At 38.9% G+C, this 21,088-nt stretch overlaps 1 protein-coding gene across 1 annotated transcript in view; it reads right to left on the bottom strand.

The window, feature by feature from the left end:
* cltca (clathrin, heavy chain a (Hc)) overlaps positions 1 to 21,088 on the bottom strand; it is an 82,316-nt gene that overhangs the window by 38,202 nt on the left and 23,026 nt on the right. The window contains exons 2-3 of the mRNA XM_061898214.1: positions 15,193 to 15,400; positions 1,257 to 1,525 (exon numbers count right to left, since the gene is read on the bottom strand). Of these exons, the coding sequence (XP_061754198.1) occupies positions 1,257 to 1,525; positions 15,193 to 15,400 (477 nt within the window). The remainder of the gene's footprint in view (positions 1 to 1,256; positions 1,526 to 15,192; positions 15,401 to 21,088) is intronic.

The following is a 21,088-nucleotide window of genomic DNA, read 5'->3' on the forward strand; positions in this document are numbered from 1 at the left end:
CGAATCTGGTAACAAATGGAGGAAGAATTAATTCCCAAGAAATAACAGGACAGGGTCCATTGTCTGCGGTGGTTTGGCTTCAAGCGGGAAAATGTTGACCAGACAACAGCAATATGTAAAATATGCGGCAAAAGCGTTGCTACAAAAAGTAGCAGCACTATTAATTTGTACCATCATTTGAAAAGTCACCCGCTAGAGAATTAGCGCTTGAAACGCTGCATGTCAACATCTCCGGCCAGTGCCACACTCAACAAATTGCCGTAGCAACTAGCACTGACCCAATTGAGCCTGGCGTCTTCCATTTCCAGATCAACACCGTATGAAAAAAATAGTCAAAAACAGGAGATGACATCCGCAGGAACCTACCACATAGCGAAGGACACACACTATTTCATATCCTGTTATGCAGCTAATTTTTATTTTTCAGTTTTTGGAATACCTTGTGTGATATCATGCACTTTGTTTTAAAATATTGTAGTGGCGTTCTGTACAAAAAGTGCACTAAAATTTAGTGTTGTTTTGATATGTCAAAAGTGCACTCATAGCTTGTTTTAAAATGTCTCCGACAATCTTGCACTTTGTTTTCAAATTACATGAATGTTTGTGCTTCTGCTTAACTGTTTAATAAATACAGTTTTGGTCAAATGAATTGGTTGTGATTTCCCTGTCCGCATGAAAGTTTAAAATTAGTATATATTAATGCAGTATGAACAAGAATGTTTTAGTGTAGACAATCATAACGGTGTGATTACGTGCATCAAGTCTTAATTAAAGGCTAAGGCAAAATATTGAGATATATAGTGACATTGCGTAAAAATATCGAAATATTAATAAAAGGCCATATCGCCCCGTCCTCCCTTGCATTTATGATATGCGCTTCAACTTTTGTGCGTGTGTATGTAAACAATACCGCAGAAGCAAAGAGTGGATGACTGACAGGAGGGTTTACTCTGTCTCTTTTATTCCGCTAAAGATAGCTCACAAAGTAATGGGTGCATTTTGACTAAAGTTACAAGAAATGTCAGAATTTAAATAAGAAACTAGTGATTACATTTTGGGGCTGATCCGGATCACCATGTAGATTCAGGACTTTTATAATTGGGAGGTGGGGCCCGGTAAAGGTCTCGGCTTGCTGAGCCCTTTTGTAGTCTCTATTGCCAATAATCATTCTACTTTAGGAATGGATCCTGCCTGACTTTAGGAGTCTGACTGGACTTTAAAGGACTTCATAGTACATGAAAGTAGTGATGGATTACCTGTGCTGAGATACCAATTAGAAGGAGCCACTTCTGCTTGGCATCAGTGCGGTAGTTGATAATCTGGCAGCCTGCCAGACTGGAGTGTCGGTCAAAGACTTTGACAGGCTGGGAGTCTCCCTCCATACTCCAATGGTAGACAGCAGTATCAGTCACAAGTGCGACTGTATTAAGGGAGATCCACTTCCAAAAGGTAACGTCATCAGTCATGGTATGAGCCTTCATTTTGCTCTTCATCTCAATGTTGAAAATCTGAAGGGTTTTGGCGGCTAGATATGGGAATGCAGAGAAAGAAGACAAGAGCCAGATCCAAAATACCATTACAGTTTATAACAAACTGTGCATACTGTACATGTGAAACACCAAATTGTTATAGAAGAGGACAGTGAAATTGAATAATCAGCAGTAGAAATCAGGCAACCATGCCGTGATGAGTGATTGGGAATGCCATACATGCTGCAGATGGCACTAAATATGAACAGATATACAGACAACAAAAATTCAAGCTAAATCATACCTTTGTGGCCAATATTCTCAATTATCTACACTCTTTGAGCATATTTTACAAAGTTTTACATAATGCATGAAGTTGTCTAAGGACAAATGAAATGAAGGTATAGTATTTAAATTCACTACATTTACCAAATCAGTGAGTGTTAGTTGCGGTTACGACTATTGTTACTAAACAGAAATCTTTCAAGCAGGGTTTCCCCCACATGTAAACGATCTTGGTGCAGTGCCAGGCTAAATTAATGCCAACACACCGTTAAAGTATGTTTTGTTTTTTTACATGAAAACACAATTAAGTGATATATTGTATGAATGAGTGTAGTCTTTTACTTACGTACTGCTGGCTATAATATGTTTGAAAACCAGCTCAAATATAAAAACTTTTCTAAATTTCAACATTCAGGGAGGGTAAAATAAAGTGCAGCCTGTGTTACCTTTTACAGTAACAAACAACAATTGAAACTGCATTGAACAATATGCACAATCTACCAAGTGAAATTCCTTGTGTTAAAGCTGGTTTTGATTCTGATGGAATAAGAACAATATTATTAATGGTATTAATAACTAATAGTAATATTTGTTTTTAAATATAGGTAAAACATTTGTTTAGCCTTTTTACAGAAAATCTTTGCATCATTGCAAATAAAAATGATCATGTCTAATATATGATGATGTCATATTGACTACACCCCTAGCCATGCCCCCACTGCCACTATACCTGTATGTTGAAGAGGTTCATTTAGCCTACTGATGTGTATTTATAAATGGTCAAAACTTGTCAGGTACAACACTTTACCTTACTTGCCTATATAAATCAACCATTTATAAATACACTATACCTGTATATTGGCAATCGAGGGGAAACCCTGTCATGGTAACAAAATACTTTCAAATTCAGTGGTACCTCAACTTACGAGTGATTGGAAATGCGAGCCATATCTAGGCTTTTTGTTATGCTTTAAGTTTACTATAAGTTGCAAGCATACATTTGAGTTACAAGCCTCCCCACCGCTAGTGTGCGTAGCGATTGTTTGAATAAACCCGATTAGATTCGCCCATAGAAAAATGGTGTTACTCGCTAATTTTGTTTATACATAACTTTACGCTTCAACCATGGCAAATGAGATACTATGGCAAGTAAAACAACCAGCATTCAGGTGCCACAACTTGTGCGAGTTTCACACACCAAGACAGAGCAGTCTGTGCAGTAAGGATGAACTGCAACTGTTGCTACACAGGCCAATATTCAATGACCAGCCTGAAACAAACTTCAATTAATTGTAAATTAATTAAGGATTTAAGTTGAGGTACTACTGTACATTTTTTTACAGACCGAGCTAAACTAACATAGGTCTGATTACGTGGGCCACCATCAATGTAGGAGCCGTAAAGACAAAAATAAAATAGACAAGTGGGTGGAAATAATAAATAATTCACAAAAAAGGTTAACACATCTGCATCTAAAATATAAGGATGGAATGTGAGAGTGGGACTTATATGTGAAGTAAGTTAAAGGGAGAAGAAATGTACAACATTAAGTACTCAAAGGTTTTCAAATAGTTAATTTTTTGACAAACAATTGACAGAATATAAATTAAGCCAACTCACCTTGGGTTAAAATAGTTGGGAGTACTTTGTGAGTGCATGATGTATGAAGAAGCAGTGTGACTCCCTTGTTTGATCATTATTATTTACTGATTAATATAGCGAGAATGCAAATACAAGGCCAAACAAATGTCAACATGACTGCCAATAAGCCATGAGTGAACAGGGCAGCCATATTTCAAGAGCAAGCACAGTTTATATTAAAGTGTGTGTGTGTGTGTGTGTGTGTAGCGAGAAGCAAGCTGGCACGCTACTGTAGTTATCTTAAATGTTAACATGAATACAAGAGACATTAACTATATCTTTCCCTTTGCAAAAATTACATTCTGCAATATGAACTTTAATAAACATTGCTTTATGAGCAAATAAGATATTCAATTGTGCACACTGACCCTACAGACTGTGGTCTCAGTAAGTGATATACCAATAGTGTGAGAAATTTGTCACAAAGGTTATCTCCAAAAGTAAGTGAACATAAACCTGACACGTCACACTTATTTTGCTTTAAATACTAAAATACTATGGAAATACTGTATATTTGTGTCTTAATTTTGAAGTCGCAAAGGCATATTTTGAGAACAGAAAAATATGTTTGGCAAGAAGACATTTTAAAAATAAATCAAACTCAAGTAAAATATTAAAATTTTACAATATAAATATATTTAATGCACAATAAAAGGGTTTTGCGCTCCCTCGCGCCCACTCTCTTACTCTCTCTCAACCTATCTGCGCATTATGGCTGGCTCACATCGTGGTCACTCCGTGATCACGTACGACCGCCAGACACTTCTGGATGTGGACATATCGGGCCGTTTTGGACTGATAGACACTTGCGTGCTAGACTTGCTAACTAGCATGGGAATACATCGGCGGCTACATCCAGCGGCCCGTGAAGCAGGGGAGTCTAGTAGCAGCGGGGGGCGTCTACGGAGCAGACGCCAGCGGTGTGATCGGAAACGCGGATGCCGAGCGGGGCTAAAAACAAAGCAGAAGGCTAATCCCCACAGAACACCACTTTCCTCCATCCCGAAGACGGATTTAGATGGAAAATGCGAGACTACTGGTCTGGGTAAGGAGTCAGTTAAATTAGAACAAGTTTTTTCTGCTTTGAGTGTTTCAGAGTTGGACATGTGTTTTACTGAGGTGGCTAACTATGATGCGTGCAGTTTATCAAAGCAACAAACAAACAATCGGAAAATCCCCGTTACTGAGGTGGCTAACCATGATGCGTGCAGTTTATCAAAGCAACAAACAAACAATCGGAAAATCCCCGTTACTGAGGTGGCTAACCATGATGCGTGCAGTTTATCAAAGCAACAATCAAACAATCGGAAAATTCCTGTCGTATCAATTCCTAGATATGGTCGTAACTATACTAAATGCACTGGGCATAATAAACACAACATTATCAATATTGCTACTACGGATAATTTGATCAAAAACTCCCTAAAACAGCCCACTACCTATAATATAGGTTTTTTTAAACATAAGATCATTGTCTCCCAAAACGTTGTTAGTTAATGATATTATCAGAGACAACAATCTTAACGTCATCGGTCTCAGCGAAACCTGGCTTAAACCAAACGACTTTTTTGCGCTAAATGAGGCATGTCCTCCTAACTTTACACATGTGCATATTGCCCGTCCGCTCAAAAGGGGTGGGGGGGTCGCACTAATATACAACGAAAACTTTAACCTTAGTCCTAACATAAATAATAAATATAAATCGTTTGAGGTGCTTACTATGAGGTCTGTCACACCGCTGCCTCTACACCTGGCTGTTATCTACCGCCCCCCAGGGACCTATTCGGACTTTATTAATGAATTCTCAGAGTTCGTTGCTGATCTAGTGACACACGCCGATAATATAATCATAATGGGGGACTTTAATATCCATATGAATACCCCATCGGACCCACCGTGCGTAGCGCTCCAGACTGTAATTGATAGCTGTGGTCTCACACAAATAATAAATGAACCCACGCATCGCAACGGTAATACGATAGACCTAGTGCTTGTCAGGGGCATCACCGTTTCCAAAGTTACGATACTCCCGTATACTAAAGTATTGTCCGATCATTACCTTATAAAATTCGAGGTTCAGACGCATGTTCGTCAAACTAATAATAATAATAACTGCTATAGCAGCCGCAACATTAATACAGCCACAACGACAACTCTTGCTGACCTACTGCCCTCGGTAATGGCACCATTCCCAAAGTATGTGGGCTCTATTGATAACCTCACTAACAACTTTAACGACGCCCTGCGCGAAACCATTGATAACATAGCACCGCTAAAGTTAAAAAAGGCTCCAAAAAAGCGCACCCCGTGGTTTACAGAAGAAACTAGAGCTCAGAAATTATTATGCAGAAAGCTGGAACGCAAATGGCGCACGACTAAACTTGAGGTGCACCATCAAGCATGGAGTGATGGTTTAATAACTTATAAACGCATGCTTACCTTAGCTAAAGCTAAATATTAGCTAAATCTCATCCACCGTAATAAAAATGATCCTAAATTTTTGTTTAGTACGGTAGCATCGCTAACCCAACAAGGGACTCCTTCCAGTAGCTTAACCCACTCAGCTGATGACTTTATGCAATTCTTTAGTACGAAAATTGAAGTCATTAGAAAGGAGATTAAAGACAATGCGTCCCAGCTACAACGGAGTTCTATTAACACTGACACGATTGTATATACGGCGGATACTGCCCTCCAAAATAGTTTCTCTCGTTTTGAGGAAATAACATTAGAGGAATTGTTACAACGTGTAAATGGAATAAAACAGACAACATGTTTACTTGACCCTCTTCCTGGGAAACTGATCAAGGACCTCTTTGTATTATTAGGTCCATCAGTGCTAAATATTATAAACTTATCACTCTCCTCGGGCACTGTTCCCCTAGCATTCAAAAAAGCGGTTATTCATCCTCTTCTTAAAAGACCTAACCTCGATCCTGACCTCATGGTAAATTACCGACCGGTGTCTCACCTTCCCTTTATTTCAAAAATCCTTGAAAAAATTGTTGCGGAGCAGTTAAATGAACACTTAGCGTCTAACAATCTATGTGAAACCTTTCAATCCGGTTTCAGGGCAAATCACTAGACGGAGACAGCCCTCGCAAAAATGACTAATGATCTATTGCTAACGATGGATTCTGATGCGTCATCTATGTTGCTGCTCCTCGATCTTAGCGCTGCTTTCGATACCGTCGATCATAATATTTTATTAGAACGTATCAAAACACGAATTGGTATGTCAGACTTAGCCCTGTCTTGGTTTAGCTCTTATCTTACTGATAGGATGCAGTGTGTCTCCCATAACAATGTGACCTCGGACTACGTTAAGGTAACGTGTGGAGTTCCCCAGGGTTCGGTCCTTGGCCCTGCACTCTTCAGCATCTACATGCTGCCGCTAGGTGACATCATACGCAAATACGGTGTTAGCTTTCACTGTTATGCTGATGACACCCAACTCTACATGCCCCTAAAGTTGACCAATACGCCGGATTGTAGTCAGCTGGAGGCGTGTCTTAATGAAATTAAACAATGGATGTCCGCTAACTTTTTGCAACTCAACGCCAAAAAAACGGAAATGCTGATTATCGGTCCTGCTAGACACCGAACTCTATTTAATAATACAACTCTAACATTTGACAACCAAACAATTAAACAAGGCGACACGGTAAAGAATCTGGGTATTATCTTCGACCCAACTCTCTCCTTTGAGGCACACATTAAAAGCGTTACTAAAACGGCCTTCTTTCATCTCCGTAACATCGCTAAAATTCGCTCCATTCTGTCCACTAAAGACGCTGAGATCATTATCCATGCGTTTGTTACGTCTCGCCTCGACTACTGTAACGTATTATTTTCGGGTCTCCCCATGTCTAGCATTAAAAGATTACAGTTGGTACAAAATGCGGCTGCTAGACGTTTGACAAGAACAAGAAAGTTTGATCACATTACGCCTGTACTGGCTCACCTGCACTGGCTTCCTGTGCACTTAAGATGTGACTTTAAGGTTTTACTACTTACGTATAAAATACTACACGGTCTAGCTCCACCTTATCTTGCCGATTGTATTGTACCATATGTCCCGGCAAGAAATCTGCGTTCAAAGGATTCCGGCTTATTAGTGATTCCCAAAGCCCAAAAAAAGTCTGCGGGCTATAGAGCATTTTCCGTTCGGGCTCCAGTACTCTGGAATACCCTCCCGGTAACAGTTCGCGATGCCACCTCAGTAGAAGCATTTAAGTCTCACCTTAAAACTCATTTGTATACTCTAGCCTTTAAATAGACTCCCTTTTTAGACCAGTTGATCTGCCGTTTCTTTTTTCTTTTTCTTCTATGTCCCACTCTCCCGTGTGGAGGGGGTCCGGTCCGATCCGGTGGCCATGTACTGCTTGCCTGTGTATCGGCTGGGGACATCTCTGCGCTGCTGGTCCGCCTACGCTTGGGATGGTTTCCTGCTGGCTCCGCTGTGAACGGGACTCTCGCTGCTGTGTCTTGGATCCTCTTTGGACTGGACTCTCGCGACTGTGTTGTATCCATTGTGGATTGAACTTTCACAGTATCATGTTAGATCCGCTCGACATCCATTGCTTTCCTCCTCTCTAAGGTTCTCATAGTCATCATTGTCACCGACGTCCCACTGGGTCATTGTCACCAATGTCCCACTGGGTGTGAGTTTTCCTTGCCCTTATGTGGGCCTACCGAGGATGTCGTGGTGGTTTGTGCAGCCCTTTGAGACACTATTGATTTAGGGCTATATAAGTAAACATTGATTGATTAAGCTTTTATTTTTTTTTTATTTTTTACACTGGCTCAGATTTCTGCAGTGGGCTCGCACAGGTTTTGACACACAGTTACATTTTATGTCAAAAAGGCAACCAATCAGAGAACTAGATAAATGTACGATCTAATTGGCTACTTGGTCTTCAATTAGATTGCTCTAAAAATATATCTAACATCGCTGCACTATGCAGAGGGAAAGAGCTATTTTAAAGTGTAAGTATAGCTTTATTAATTCATTTAAACACCTAAATCTATGGGCACCGCTCTATTTGATTCTTGGGGATAATAATTAGATTCAAAATCTATTCTCGATTCAAAACGATTTTCGATTCACAATCCATCCTCTTTAATAACATAACATTGGGTGCCAGTTCTATGATTGGTTTTGTTCCTCCATAAACTAGACAAACAGCTTCGACCAATTTCTACATTACCTAAAAGAAAACTGTTTTTTTCATTCAATAAAATGATACTTAAGCATTTAATTAGGTCAAATACAAATAAGGTACCAAAAGAAGTATCCCACACTTCTCTTTTTTAAAGAAAACATGCAATAATCTCATGTCAAGTCATCATTAAATGGCCCTGATAAAAGGCATTAATAAATCATGTTATTTTCAAATACATTTATAACTGATAACGGTAGTTCAGCCGGGACATGATCCATAACATCAAAATTAGATTTACAGCCCCGAAATCTTGTTTTTATTTTGATGCACTGTCCTCCACTGTTTGACCAATTAGAAAGTCTATGAGCATGTTACATCCAGGTTGCCAGTTACGTGCTGCCCATCTTTGTCTGGCTACTGCTACTGGTTAAGTTACTAAACATGTCAGACCTTAGTAAATCAAAAAGGCCTTGTTACGATTCTGAACTTATTCATGACGAAGCCAGGAACAAAACAAGGATTTGTATCAAGGCTGCCTTTGAAAGATGGAGACCATTGAAGGCGGAAAATGTTTTTTCATCTAACGCCAAATTTGCTAATTTCCTCATTGACAGGTAAATAAGGCATTTATGTTTTCTTATTACTTGTAATAAATGGAAAAGGACATGTCATATGTCAACTATATTCTCCAATACAGTCTATGATCTTGTCTAAAAAAGCTAGTATGTTCGTGCTAGCCCGGTCAATGACAAAAGGACATATAGGCTAAGAGGGGAAATATATGCACTGACAGGGCAAAATATATTTCCGACAAATAAAACCTGTGGATTTGGGTAGTGTCAGTGCCTATTTTGTTGTAAACATGTTGATATGATGAGGAAATAGGTTCCAACATTGGCACGGCTGTCATGGCACTGTGAAACATATAGAGACAGCCAGGTTACATGATAAAATAATTCCTCATTCGTGTTTGCATAATGTGAACTACATGTACCAAGTTATATGGCAATCTGAAACGTTTGAAACAGTAGCCTATAGGTAGGGCTGGGCGATATATCGATATATACAATATATCGCAGGTTTGTCTCTGTGCGATATAAAAAATGACTATCGTAAAATTCGAGTTTACGTTCTCACGCAGGACTTTTAGCTGCGGGCGTACACTTTAGGCTCTTCTCGCTCTTTCCCGTGTCTCCTTCTTGCAGACAAGCAGCCGCACATTCTTACATACGTCACAAACTGTCACGTCACACGTCACATACACGCCCTCGCAGAGCAGAGAGGTAGCGGCGTGGCTAACGTTAGCTGCTAACATAGCCGTACGAGAAAAAGATGGTGCGGATCTGGTAACAAATGAAGGAAGACTTAATTCTCAATAAAAACACCAGGGTTTCTATCGTCTGGTGGTGGTTCGGCTTCAAGTGGGAATATGTCGAACAGAAAACCGTAATTTGTCAAGTGTGGGGGGAAAAAGCGTTGCTATAAAAAGTAATATTACTGCTAATATGTAGCATCGTTTGTAAAGTCACACGCTAGAGTATGAAGACAATTTCATAACCTTAGTAACATACCATATAGTGAAGGACGAATACTATTTGATTTCCTATTATGCAGCTCATTTTTATTTGACACTTAAAATGTCTTTGACAATCTTGCAATTTATGTTTTGGAAATGACTTGAATGTTTGTGCCATTGCTTAATAACTTAAATAAATACACTTTTGGTCAATTGACTTGTGATTTCCCTCTCTGCATGAAAGTTTAAAAGTAGCATATATTAATGCAGTATGAAGAAGAATGTTTTAATGTATACACATAGAATCATCATACTGCTGTGATTATATGCATCAAGTGTTCATTCAAGGCCAGGGCCAAATATCGTAATATATATCATATATCGCGATATGGCCTAAAAATATCGCAATATTAAAAAAAGGCAATATCGCCCAGCCCTACCTATAGGCATACCTTGGTAAAATGTATTTTCTTTAGTTTTGAGCATACATTAGGCTGCTTAGCATGCTCTACCTATTTTCACCAGTACAACCATTTCTAGCATTGGTTGTAGTTCCTTTTAGTCTTTGTTTTTTTGTTCTTTTTTAAAGAACAAAATGCTTGTATATTCACCTTTTATGGTCCCAGCACCCACACCCCTAGTAAGAGGAAGTGGAAGTTTGAGGTTCTTTGGAGTAGCCCATTCAATCGAGCAGGATTCGGCTGCGTATCTGGCAACCTCAGTCAGGGAGAGGGGGAAGGGACTAAATAATTTTGACCGTGATTGCAGTATAATTTCTGGCCATATTCCTGCATATAACTCCTTTAAAGTAAATTTGTACAGCAGATATAGGCATGTACATTAACAATATGATTTGCCTTAGTGGCTGGACGGAACAAATAAAAATAAAAAAAGTTTTTTTATTTTTATTGTAACCGATTAAAAATCGTTACAAATAATTGTTCGAAAATCATTGTACACCCTTGTTAGCAAACATGCAAATACTTTTATTGTGCACAAAATACATTTTTATTCACTCTAATGTTTATTTGTTGCGTGAGTTTAATTTATTTTCAAAATATGTTTGTGCGAATGAAAACTGATCATTTTGGTCGTTATTATCATCACAATCATTATTTAGTGTTGGGTGTAAGATTATTTATGTCATTTCTATGCAATGATGACAATCAGCTCTACCAATGAGTTTGAGCTCTTAGGCCTTTTAAAAATATTGTAGCTTTATCTACACTGGAAAATGGGAAAAGATCAAATAAGGTGTTTTCCATCAGTTAAGGTCAATGTATATGTGTCAAAGTATGAATTAAATATATTAAAGACAAGTGAGACACGAGCAACATATCTGAAAGATGGAATTGATATAACATGAGAATACAAATTAAAATGACAATATTGCCATCTGTAAAACAGATTCTTAATCACTTTAACACAAATTAAAAATGATGAAATGCCAGCAAGCCATGGGGTCATGAAAGCCAAATCCTGTTTACTTAAATACAGCTTAAGTGGATTTGAGGAAAAATATCCAGTTTAAGGAACTTGTACCAAAACTTCGTTAATGTCTTTCCGCTCAGTTCATTATCAGAGCAGGGATGACAGAATAAATCAATCATTTTTGAATTAAGTAAATTCAGTGTCTTAAAAAAACAGGATTTCACTTCCACAATGTAGTAGAAAATTTTTAACTCACCGTCTGCAAACACATAAGAAAGCAGTAAAGAAAAACAAAGAAAACAGAAAAGACAAAAAACAAAAAGTCAAAGCAATCATGGATGCTAAACAAAAATTAAAATATGTTCACATCAAATAGTTCTGTCTAATAAACACATTCATTTAACATATACACTCCTAAACAAAATGTCAAGACCATGGGAAAATGACAAGTATTCACATTTTCTGAAAGTGAATAAAAACTGAATTTAATTGTCCCTCCAGGTATTGGCGGCAGCTTGCCAAGTTGCGGAAAAAGTTGTGATTTTTTTTCCCCATTAACATTGAAACGGTTGAACTGTGATCTTGCGCATTCATAAACAATGTTTGAAGTTTTCTTTGTAATGTTCAACACAAAAAGAATAGAAATTTAAAAAAGTTGACGACAGTAGATTGCAGTAAAAGCACATTCTAAAATTGGTGGCTGCAGTCACAGTTGGGAAATCTAGACTTCCTAGTCTTCATCCACCTCTTGTTGTTCCACTGGAGGAACAGCTAAATGCTCCCAGGCCAGAAGCATAATCCCTTCAGCGTTTCCTCCTCACTAAGGAGGCACCCAGGAGGCATCCTAAGTCGATGCCGGGACCACCTAAACTGGTACCTCTTGATGGGGAAGGAGCAGAAGTTCTACTCTGAGCTCCTCCCGGATGACAGAGGTCCACACTCTGTGTGATAGTGTAAGTCCAGCCACCCTGCAGAGGTAAGTCCTTGTAGGAAAGTTGATTGACTGGTAAATCAAGAGATTTGCCTTTTGGTTCAGCTCCTTCTTCACCACAAGGTCCGGTACGGCAACCGCATTACTGCAGACTATTAAATCCCACGCTCCCGCCTTTACAGTAAGACAGTGATTTATGAAAGGGGAACTGCATTTTTTTTTTTTTTTTTAAATGTTGCCTTTAATTTACAACCCATATGTAAGACAAGCACATGTTTATTTTTATATACACTAATAAATACATGCTGGCAAAAGTTAGTCTTTGGGAGTCGTTGGATTTAGCCTATAAAGCTCTTAAAAACATTCAAATACTTTTGTCAACATTTTATATACAATCTGCAAGTACTGTATGTATGTAATGTAGTAAGAAGCGCATTCATTACAACATGTCGTATTTACGTGTTTTGGTCATTTTAAGCATACGGTGGCGTATTAATTTCATAGACGCATCACAACATTTTAATTTTACTTCAACAACACTGACTACTACTCACCGCAGACTTCAAGAGCACCAACAAACATAATAAAACATCACTTAACTCTGTGCCTACTCTCACTGGGATGCCGACTGATGGGTTGTTTATATTAGGGCCGCACAATTAGTTTGATTAATATTGAAATCACAATTATTAATCACGATTATTCATTATGTCACACCTTTCGCCATCTAATAACAGCAGTGCGGTCTTAAACGTACGCTGAGACTCCAGGGAATTGAAGCGAGTGAAAAGAAGCGGAACAAAGCGATAGGTTGCAGCAACCTAGAACAAGTTTTTGAATGTTTTCAAATCAGCGAGGTGAAGGGGTTTTGAGCTCATACGCAATGGTTTTCGACATGGTCACGGGTCCGTGCTTCACAGTGCTATTTTCTGTCGCTGTGGTTGTGAAAGTGATTGATTTGATATGAAGCGGAGCCTGCTTTTTAAATGGTAATATCACAGAAGACCACCCTCATTTATACGTGGAAGCAAATTCGGGATCACAATTGAAATTCAATTAATTGTGCAGCCCTAGTTTATATATTCCCATTTAGATAAAGAATGACTCGTAATCCTTACAAAGAAAAATGGGGGGGGGGGGGGGCAACTGGGTGCCTTTCCGGGTCATTCTTGCCATTTCCTGGTCTAAGCTGGCTGTCAAAATGTACAAACGTTTTTTCCCCACATATTTTTACTATCCAAGTGAGAGGCATGATTTATAAGGTAGAAATACTTTTCACCAGGTCAAAAGGTGTGAGAGCAGCTCCCCAGCTCATTGTGTCAGTACAGCAGCATAAGCTACAGTCACTTCTCTCTGATCAATGTGGCGCTAAATGGGTCCTAAACATTAGCACTTAAAACAATATTGTTAATACTTGGTCAATATTCAGGTCTCAAAATGTAAATGGAGTATTGTTTGCGGTTTTTAGATGTTTCATAATTTTATAGACAATAGACGCAATGGCGTCATGGCTCCCATTGGTTCTATTGTAAGCTGACTTTTACTATGTTTATTTACAAGATTGAATGCATTAAAAAAAGACATGTTTTTTTTTTCCTCATAAGGATTGTGAATTATAGGCAAAATTCAAAGAAATGGTAGGTTGGTATCAGTGTTGTCCTGCCAAAGGACATAGCCATCACCAAAAAGGCTGGGACTGTAGGCCAAAAGTGACGCCCGCTGAAACACTGTTACAATCCACCAGTGCAAATAATTGTCATTTTCACCAGTCTTAAGGTTCTTTTCAAGGGTGTGTTTGTTGATAAAAAAGGACCTGAGAATGGACTAAATTAGCTGGGATGTTATTGATACTGACAAAACCATTTTACTTACATAGCTAGAGATCTTGTCACACTAAATGATAAAGCAGGGGTCCCCAACCACGTTTGGCCATGTCCACGGACTGCTACCAGCAATGCAAACAAGTTGACAAAATAGGAATAGTATATGACTAGGAATGTAACTATATGAAAGAAAATGTTATATTACGGTTATTGTGACTAAAATTATCACGTTTATTATTATTACAGTACTGATGAATGTGCTCAAAAAGTACTCACACATTTATAATCAAGTTTTATTTAAAATAAATAACCACACAATATACTTTCTTGGCAGAATAAATATGTTATACAATAATACTTGTACAGCTACTTAAGAGCCAAATTAATATTTTGTAAGTGTTGGGATGTGTTTATCTTCTTGTGTTTTCTTTTGTAAAAGTGTTTGTGTTTTTTAGTGATAGAGAAAAAAACAGGTTTTGGCCGTGTCATGTCCGGTTTGTGATGTCTCAAATTCACTTCCTGTTGTCATATTCCATCGAGTATTGATCAATAGAGCACAGCCTGCAAGTTTATTGTACACAATTGAATATCTTAGTTGGTCAGACAGCATTGAGTTTATACAACTGTCTTCATGTTAGCAGTTACGATATCCAGCGCTAGCTCGTGCCTCTAGTAAATGAGTGTCACCTGTTTGTGAGTTTCAGTGTTGTCAATCATGGTTTTACAGTAAGTTTAATTCAAAACAGTAATATTAGTCAAGTTATACAGTAGTTTATCATTAAACTGTTTATCATTACATGCCTATACGTGACAATAACTTTCGATTACAAATTTTTCAAGTTGTTCAGAGGTTTGACAGAAACAAGTTGATCCGTGGGCTAAACCAGGTTGGGGACCACTGTGTTAAAGGGTTATGAATACACTGCCTTACCTTTAAGTGCAATGACCTTGCTGGCTGGGTTCATGATGGCGCTATCGGCTGAGATAGGCCTGCGGATGGGTGTGTTGGGATCAGCCATGTCAATGATCACAACCTGGGTCTGTTCGCCAACTTTCTCACGGATGCAGATGAATTTATCCGACTCCATGGTTAGGGTGCTGAAGCCTATGTTGGCAGGATTGATGCCCAGGTTTTGGAGCTATATTGGGGAAAAAGCACAGAATTGAAACTGTAGTTGTTAAATATGTTTTATACTATTTAAATACAGTGGCATCCAGTCCACCATTGAACAAATAAAGTAAATAACTGCCTCGAAAATCCATTAAGGCAGAATGAAATGTACTAACTACTTACTTGTTAGGGATGGATCCTTTTTTATATGGATGCAATTTTTTTTATAACCAAACCAATACAGATAACTTTTTGCGTCTCAAAAAAATAAGTATTTGAACACCCTGCTATTTTGCAAGTTCTCCCACTTAGAAATCATGGAGGGGTCTGAAATGTTCACAGTAGGTGCATGTCCACCGTATGAGAGATAACCTAAAAAGAAAAATCCAGAAATCCCAACCTATGATTTTTTTTTAATTTATTTGTGTGATACAGCTGAAAATAAGTATTTGAACACAAACACTAATATTTGGTAGAGTAACCTTTGTTTGCAATTACAGAGGTCAAACGTTTCCTGTAGTTCTTCACAAGGTTTGCACAGACTGCAGGAGGGATTTTGGCCCACTCCTCCACACAGATCTTCTCTAGATCAGTCAGGTTTCTGGGCTGTCGCTGAGTAACAGACTTTCAGCTACCCCCAAAGATTTTCAATTGGATTTAGGTCCGGAGATTGGCTAGGCCGCTCCAGAACCTTGATATGGTTCTTACGAAGCCACTTCTTGGTTTTCCTGGCTGTGTGCTTTGGGTCAATGTCATGTTGGAAGATCCAGCCACGACTCATCTTCAATGATCTGACTGAGGGAATGAGGTTTTTGGCCAAAATCTCACAATACATGGCTGCAGTCATCCTCTCCTTGATACAGTACAGTCGTCCTGTCCCATGAGCAGAAAAACACCCCCAAAGCATGATGCTACCACCCCCATGCTTCACAGTAGGGATGGTGTTCTTGGGATGGTACGCATTATTCTTCTTCCTCCAAACACGCATAGTAGATATGACCAAAAAGGTAAATTTTGGTCTCATCTGTCCACAAAACTTTCTCCCATGACTCCTCTGGATCATCCAAATGGTCATTGGCAAACCTAAGACGGGCCTTAACATGTGCTAGTTCAAGCAGGGGAACCTTCCGTGCCATGCATGATTTCAAACCATGACGTCTTAGTGTATTACCAACAGTGACCATGGAAACAGTGGTCCCAGCTCTTTTCAGGTCATTGACCAAGTCCTGCCGTGTAGTCCTGGGCTGATTCCTCACCTTTCTTAGCATCATTGAGACCCCACGAGGTGATATCTTGCATGGGGCTCCACTCCGATTGAGATTGACCGTCATGTTTAGCTTCTTTCATTTTCTAATGATTGAATGGTTTCCCCCACATTCAAAAAAAATTACGGCCGCCACAAATAGATTTAAAAAAATAAAATAAAAACGTTTTCTTTTTTAAATTGGCTTTTGACTTGCTCGACCGCTCATAAAAGCAATGGGACTCTGTCTGTGAATGGAGCTTGTAGTTACAACTCCAGTGCAGTAGGTGGCGGTAGCCTACTATGCATTGTAACTCCGCCAATGTAATTATATTCCAACTCTGCGTTCTTCTTGGTCATCTTCTTGTTAAAAAATCATAGATTTTGATTTCTGGATTTTTCTTTTTAGGTTCTCTCTCATGTAATGGACATGCACCTACCGTGAAAATTTCAGACACCTCCAGGCACATATACATATATATATATATACATATATATACATTATATATATATATATATATATATATATATAAAAACACATTGTGTGTGTGTGTGTGCGCGGGCGTGCGTGTTTTAGGGGCAGCAAAGCCCTGTCTGTCTGTTATTTCATTGAACTCCATTGTGTTTAGGGATGAATAGTCTCTCCTATTGCAATTGTACTATTTTCAGCTATAGTTACATGAATCATTAGTAATGTAGCAGCCTAGTTTTGAATAGCAGGGTCCCTGCTATCACATCATGATAAAAGGACAACATTTACATAATAAAAGTCAACTTGGGACGGCGTGGGGGAGTGGTGGAGTGGCCGTGCGCAACCCGAGGGTTCCTGGTTCAATCCCCACCTAGTACAAACCTCGTCACGTCCGTTGTGTCCTGAACAAGACACTTCACCCTTGCTCCTGATGGGTGCTGGTTAGCGCATTGCATGGCAGCTCCCTCCATCAGTGTGTGAATGGGTAAATGTGGAAGTAGTGTCAAAGCGCTTTGAGTACCTTGAAGGTAGAAAAGCGCTATACAAGTACAACCCATTTATCATTTTAACTACAGGCTTCCCAGATGATGTAATAAATTAAGAATGATGAGTTGACATTAAACAGTTTCAATGGAAACTGTTTAATGTTGCACTTTTTGTATGTAGAATAAATGTTTTTTCATTTTATTTAATCAAAGCAACAACTTGAGGCAGTTTAATGTGGATTAACGTTGGCAGAATTATTATGGTGTTCCCAATGTTAAAAGGATAAAGCCATTGTTTACAAATTTGGTAAATAAATAACCCAAAAATTTATATTTTGTTGTTTTCTTACTGTACCGAAAAGTGACCTCTAAACCACACACACACACACACAGGAGCCTGGAGCCCTGCCCCTCTTAGGTCACTCACTTCCCTCCTCTAATAAGGTGTTAGTTGGAGTAACTGGTCAGTAAAGGACATTTTTTTCACCACTTTAAAACTTGACACACTGCACTGCGAGCTAGTAAACAAGGGTCAGATGGAATATTGAACAAATCAATGATTGAAGAGACAAACTTGCCATTTAAACAATACCCTATTTGTTGACAACATACAGCCATGGAAGCACATTCAATATTTTTATTAAGCAAAGGCAACACAAACCAGTACCCTTCCTAGCCTGCTAAGCTAACAAAAACAGCTCAAGCTAAAAAGCCCGTGAGAGCCTGGACTCGCTAACGTCACATTACTCGGCAACACGCACCACCGTTTAAAAGGCGCGCACATACAGAGTAGGGCTGGGCGATATGGCCGTTTTTTAATATCGCGATATTTTTAGGCCATATTGCGATATACATCGCAGTATTTTGCCTTAACCTTAAATTAACACTTGATACATATAATCACAGCAGTATGATGACTATGTGTCTACATTAAAACATTCTTGTTCATACTGCATTAATATATGCTAATTTTAAACTCATGCAGAGAAAGAAATCACAATTAAGTCAATTTACCAAAACTGTATTTATTAAAGTTATTAGCAGGTGACTTTTCAAATGATGCTACATATTAGCAGTATTGCTACTTTTGGTAGCAACATTTGTGCCACACACTTGACAAATTAAAGTTCTCTATTCGACATATTCCCGCTTGAAGCCGAACCACCGCCAGACGATGGACCCCGTGCTGTTTTTCTTGGGAATTAATTCTTCCTTCATTTGTTACCATATTCGCACCTTCTTTCTCTCGTATTACCACTCGACTGGGATGAGAATCAGCACCTCCTAGTCCGCTAGCATCACAGCTAACGTTAGCCATGCTGCTACCTCTCTGCTGGGCAGAAAAGCACAAAAACTAAAGAACATTGAAAGTAGGGCTGGCCGATATATCGATATATAAGATATATCGCGGGTTTGTCACTGTGCGATATAAAAAATGACTATATCGTAATATTCGAGTATACGTTCTCACACAGGACTTTTAGCTGCCGGCGTACACTTCAGGCTCTCCTCGCTCTGTCCTGTGACTCCTTCGCAGACAAGCAGGCGCACATTCGTCACAAACTTCCACGTCACACGCAGGGCAGAGAGCTAGCGGCATGGCTAACGTAAGCTGCTAACGTAAGCTGCTAACGTAGCCGTACGAGAGAAAGATACTGCGGATCTGGTAACAAATGAAGGAAGACCTAATTCCCAAGAAAAACAGCAGGGTTTCCATTGTCTGACGGTGGTTCGGCTTCAAGTGGGAATATGTCGAACAGACAACCGTAATTTGTCAAGTGTGGGGGGAAAAGCGTTGCTATAAAAAGTAGCATTACTGCTAATAAGTAGCATCATTTGTAAAGTCACTCGCTAGAAAATGAAGAGAATTTCATAGCCTTAGTAACATACCACATAGTGAAGGATGAATACTATTTAATTTCTTATTATGCAGCTCATTTTTATTTGACACTTAAAATGTCTCTGACAATCTTGCAATTTATGTTTTGGAAATGATTTGAATGTTTGTGACATTGCTTAATAACTTTAATAAATGTATGAAGAAGAATGTTTTAATGTAGACAGAATCATCATATTGCTGTGATTATATGCATCGTGTTCATTCAAGGCCAAGGCAAAATATCGTAATATATATCGTATATCGCGATATGGCCTAAAAATATCGCGATATTAAAAAAGGCAATATCGCCCAGCCCTAATTGAAATCTAAAAAAGTTGTTATTTGTCCCCACAAAACGTAATGAAAAAGAAGCAAAATTGTAGTTCTAAAACCAGGTACAATCCGTAGCAGGAAATACCTCTACAGTTGTACCTTTGGTAAACAAATATAGATATGAACAAAATGACAGTTGTCAGCTGTTTGCATATACTGTATTTCCCCATTCAAACATGGTGGAAAGGTCTGTTACAAGCTACTACAGTAGTAGACAGAGATGCGGTACTCGGTATGATCCTGCACGGGACAATATGCTTTAATTTAAAAAGAAAGGTTATGATATTGAGATGAAAATATTAATCGTGAATTCTTTTTTTTTTTTGTCTTTATCGCCCAGCCCGATTTAATTAGCAGCTCGCCTGCTGAAAAAGTGTGGGCACCCCTGGTGTAGCACTTTTTTCACGAACTGCTGAATAACTTGTGAACAAAACAATTTGTGAATGGAATTTGAATCAAACTGTAAGGGTTGCACAGCTTCAGCAGAGCTTGGACTGCATACCATTTCCTTCAAAAGGAAAGCAGCATCTTGCTCAGCATAAAAAAAGTTGTGTGTGTCAATCACATCAGGGAAGGATGTGCCATGTAATGTGCTGAGGCTTGCACCACTTCATAGCTATATTCCACAACAGGAAACTTGGGACCATTGTCTATGGAGACTGAAAAAACAGGAGTGCAGAGAGCTGCCTCCTCCACTCCATGAGGCACAAGGACATGTGACCAGCTCAACAGTAAGTAACAGGAGGTCTGCTTTGACCTTTAAAAAAAGACAGGAGGGCAGAGAAAGAATTGCAAGCACTATCTCCTTCCAAAGCAATTTCTAAAGAGGTGGTTTGTGGCTCAAAATGTAACTTTTATCTAACATGTTCACAATGCAGCACCACGTCTAGTATTTAGCATATCTGTGTCCTCGCCAGTCTGTCACGAGATATCAGCAGGGTTGTTGCGAGCAAAGTTCAAAGAACAAATGCCAGCGTTGTGGAAGTATAAACGAGCACTGCATTATTAAATGAACATTTCAACATGGGGTTAGGGGTTGCTGAGTCAACAGATACTGAAGTAGGAATCCATTGATTAAACAATTTTACTATTAACTGTGATAATATACTTGAGAGCTTCGAGTTGAAACAGAAAGTGAAAGCCATTTAGCTGTTGATGCAGTTGTTAGCTTAATTTTAAAGCGATTTAGAGGAATAATGGATTGCTCCCATTAGCTGCATTGCTGGCCAAGAACGAGACGATTAGTACAAGTTAAGTGCAACAAAAACAAACTTTTTACATTTTGTCTCATACAATACGTATTG

Source organism: Nerophis ophidion, linkage group LG04 (assembly GCF_033978795.1).
Source record: "Nerophis ophidion isolate RoL-2023_Sa linkage group LG04, RoL_Noph_v1.0, whole genome shotgun sequence".
NCBI lineage: Eukaryota > Metazoa > Chordata > Actinopteri > Syngnathiformes > Syngnathidae > Nerophis > Nerophis ophidion.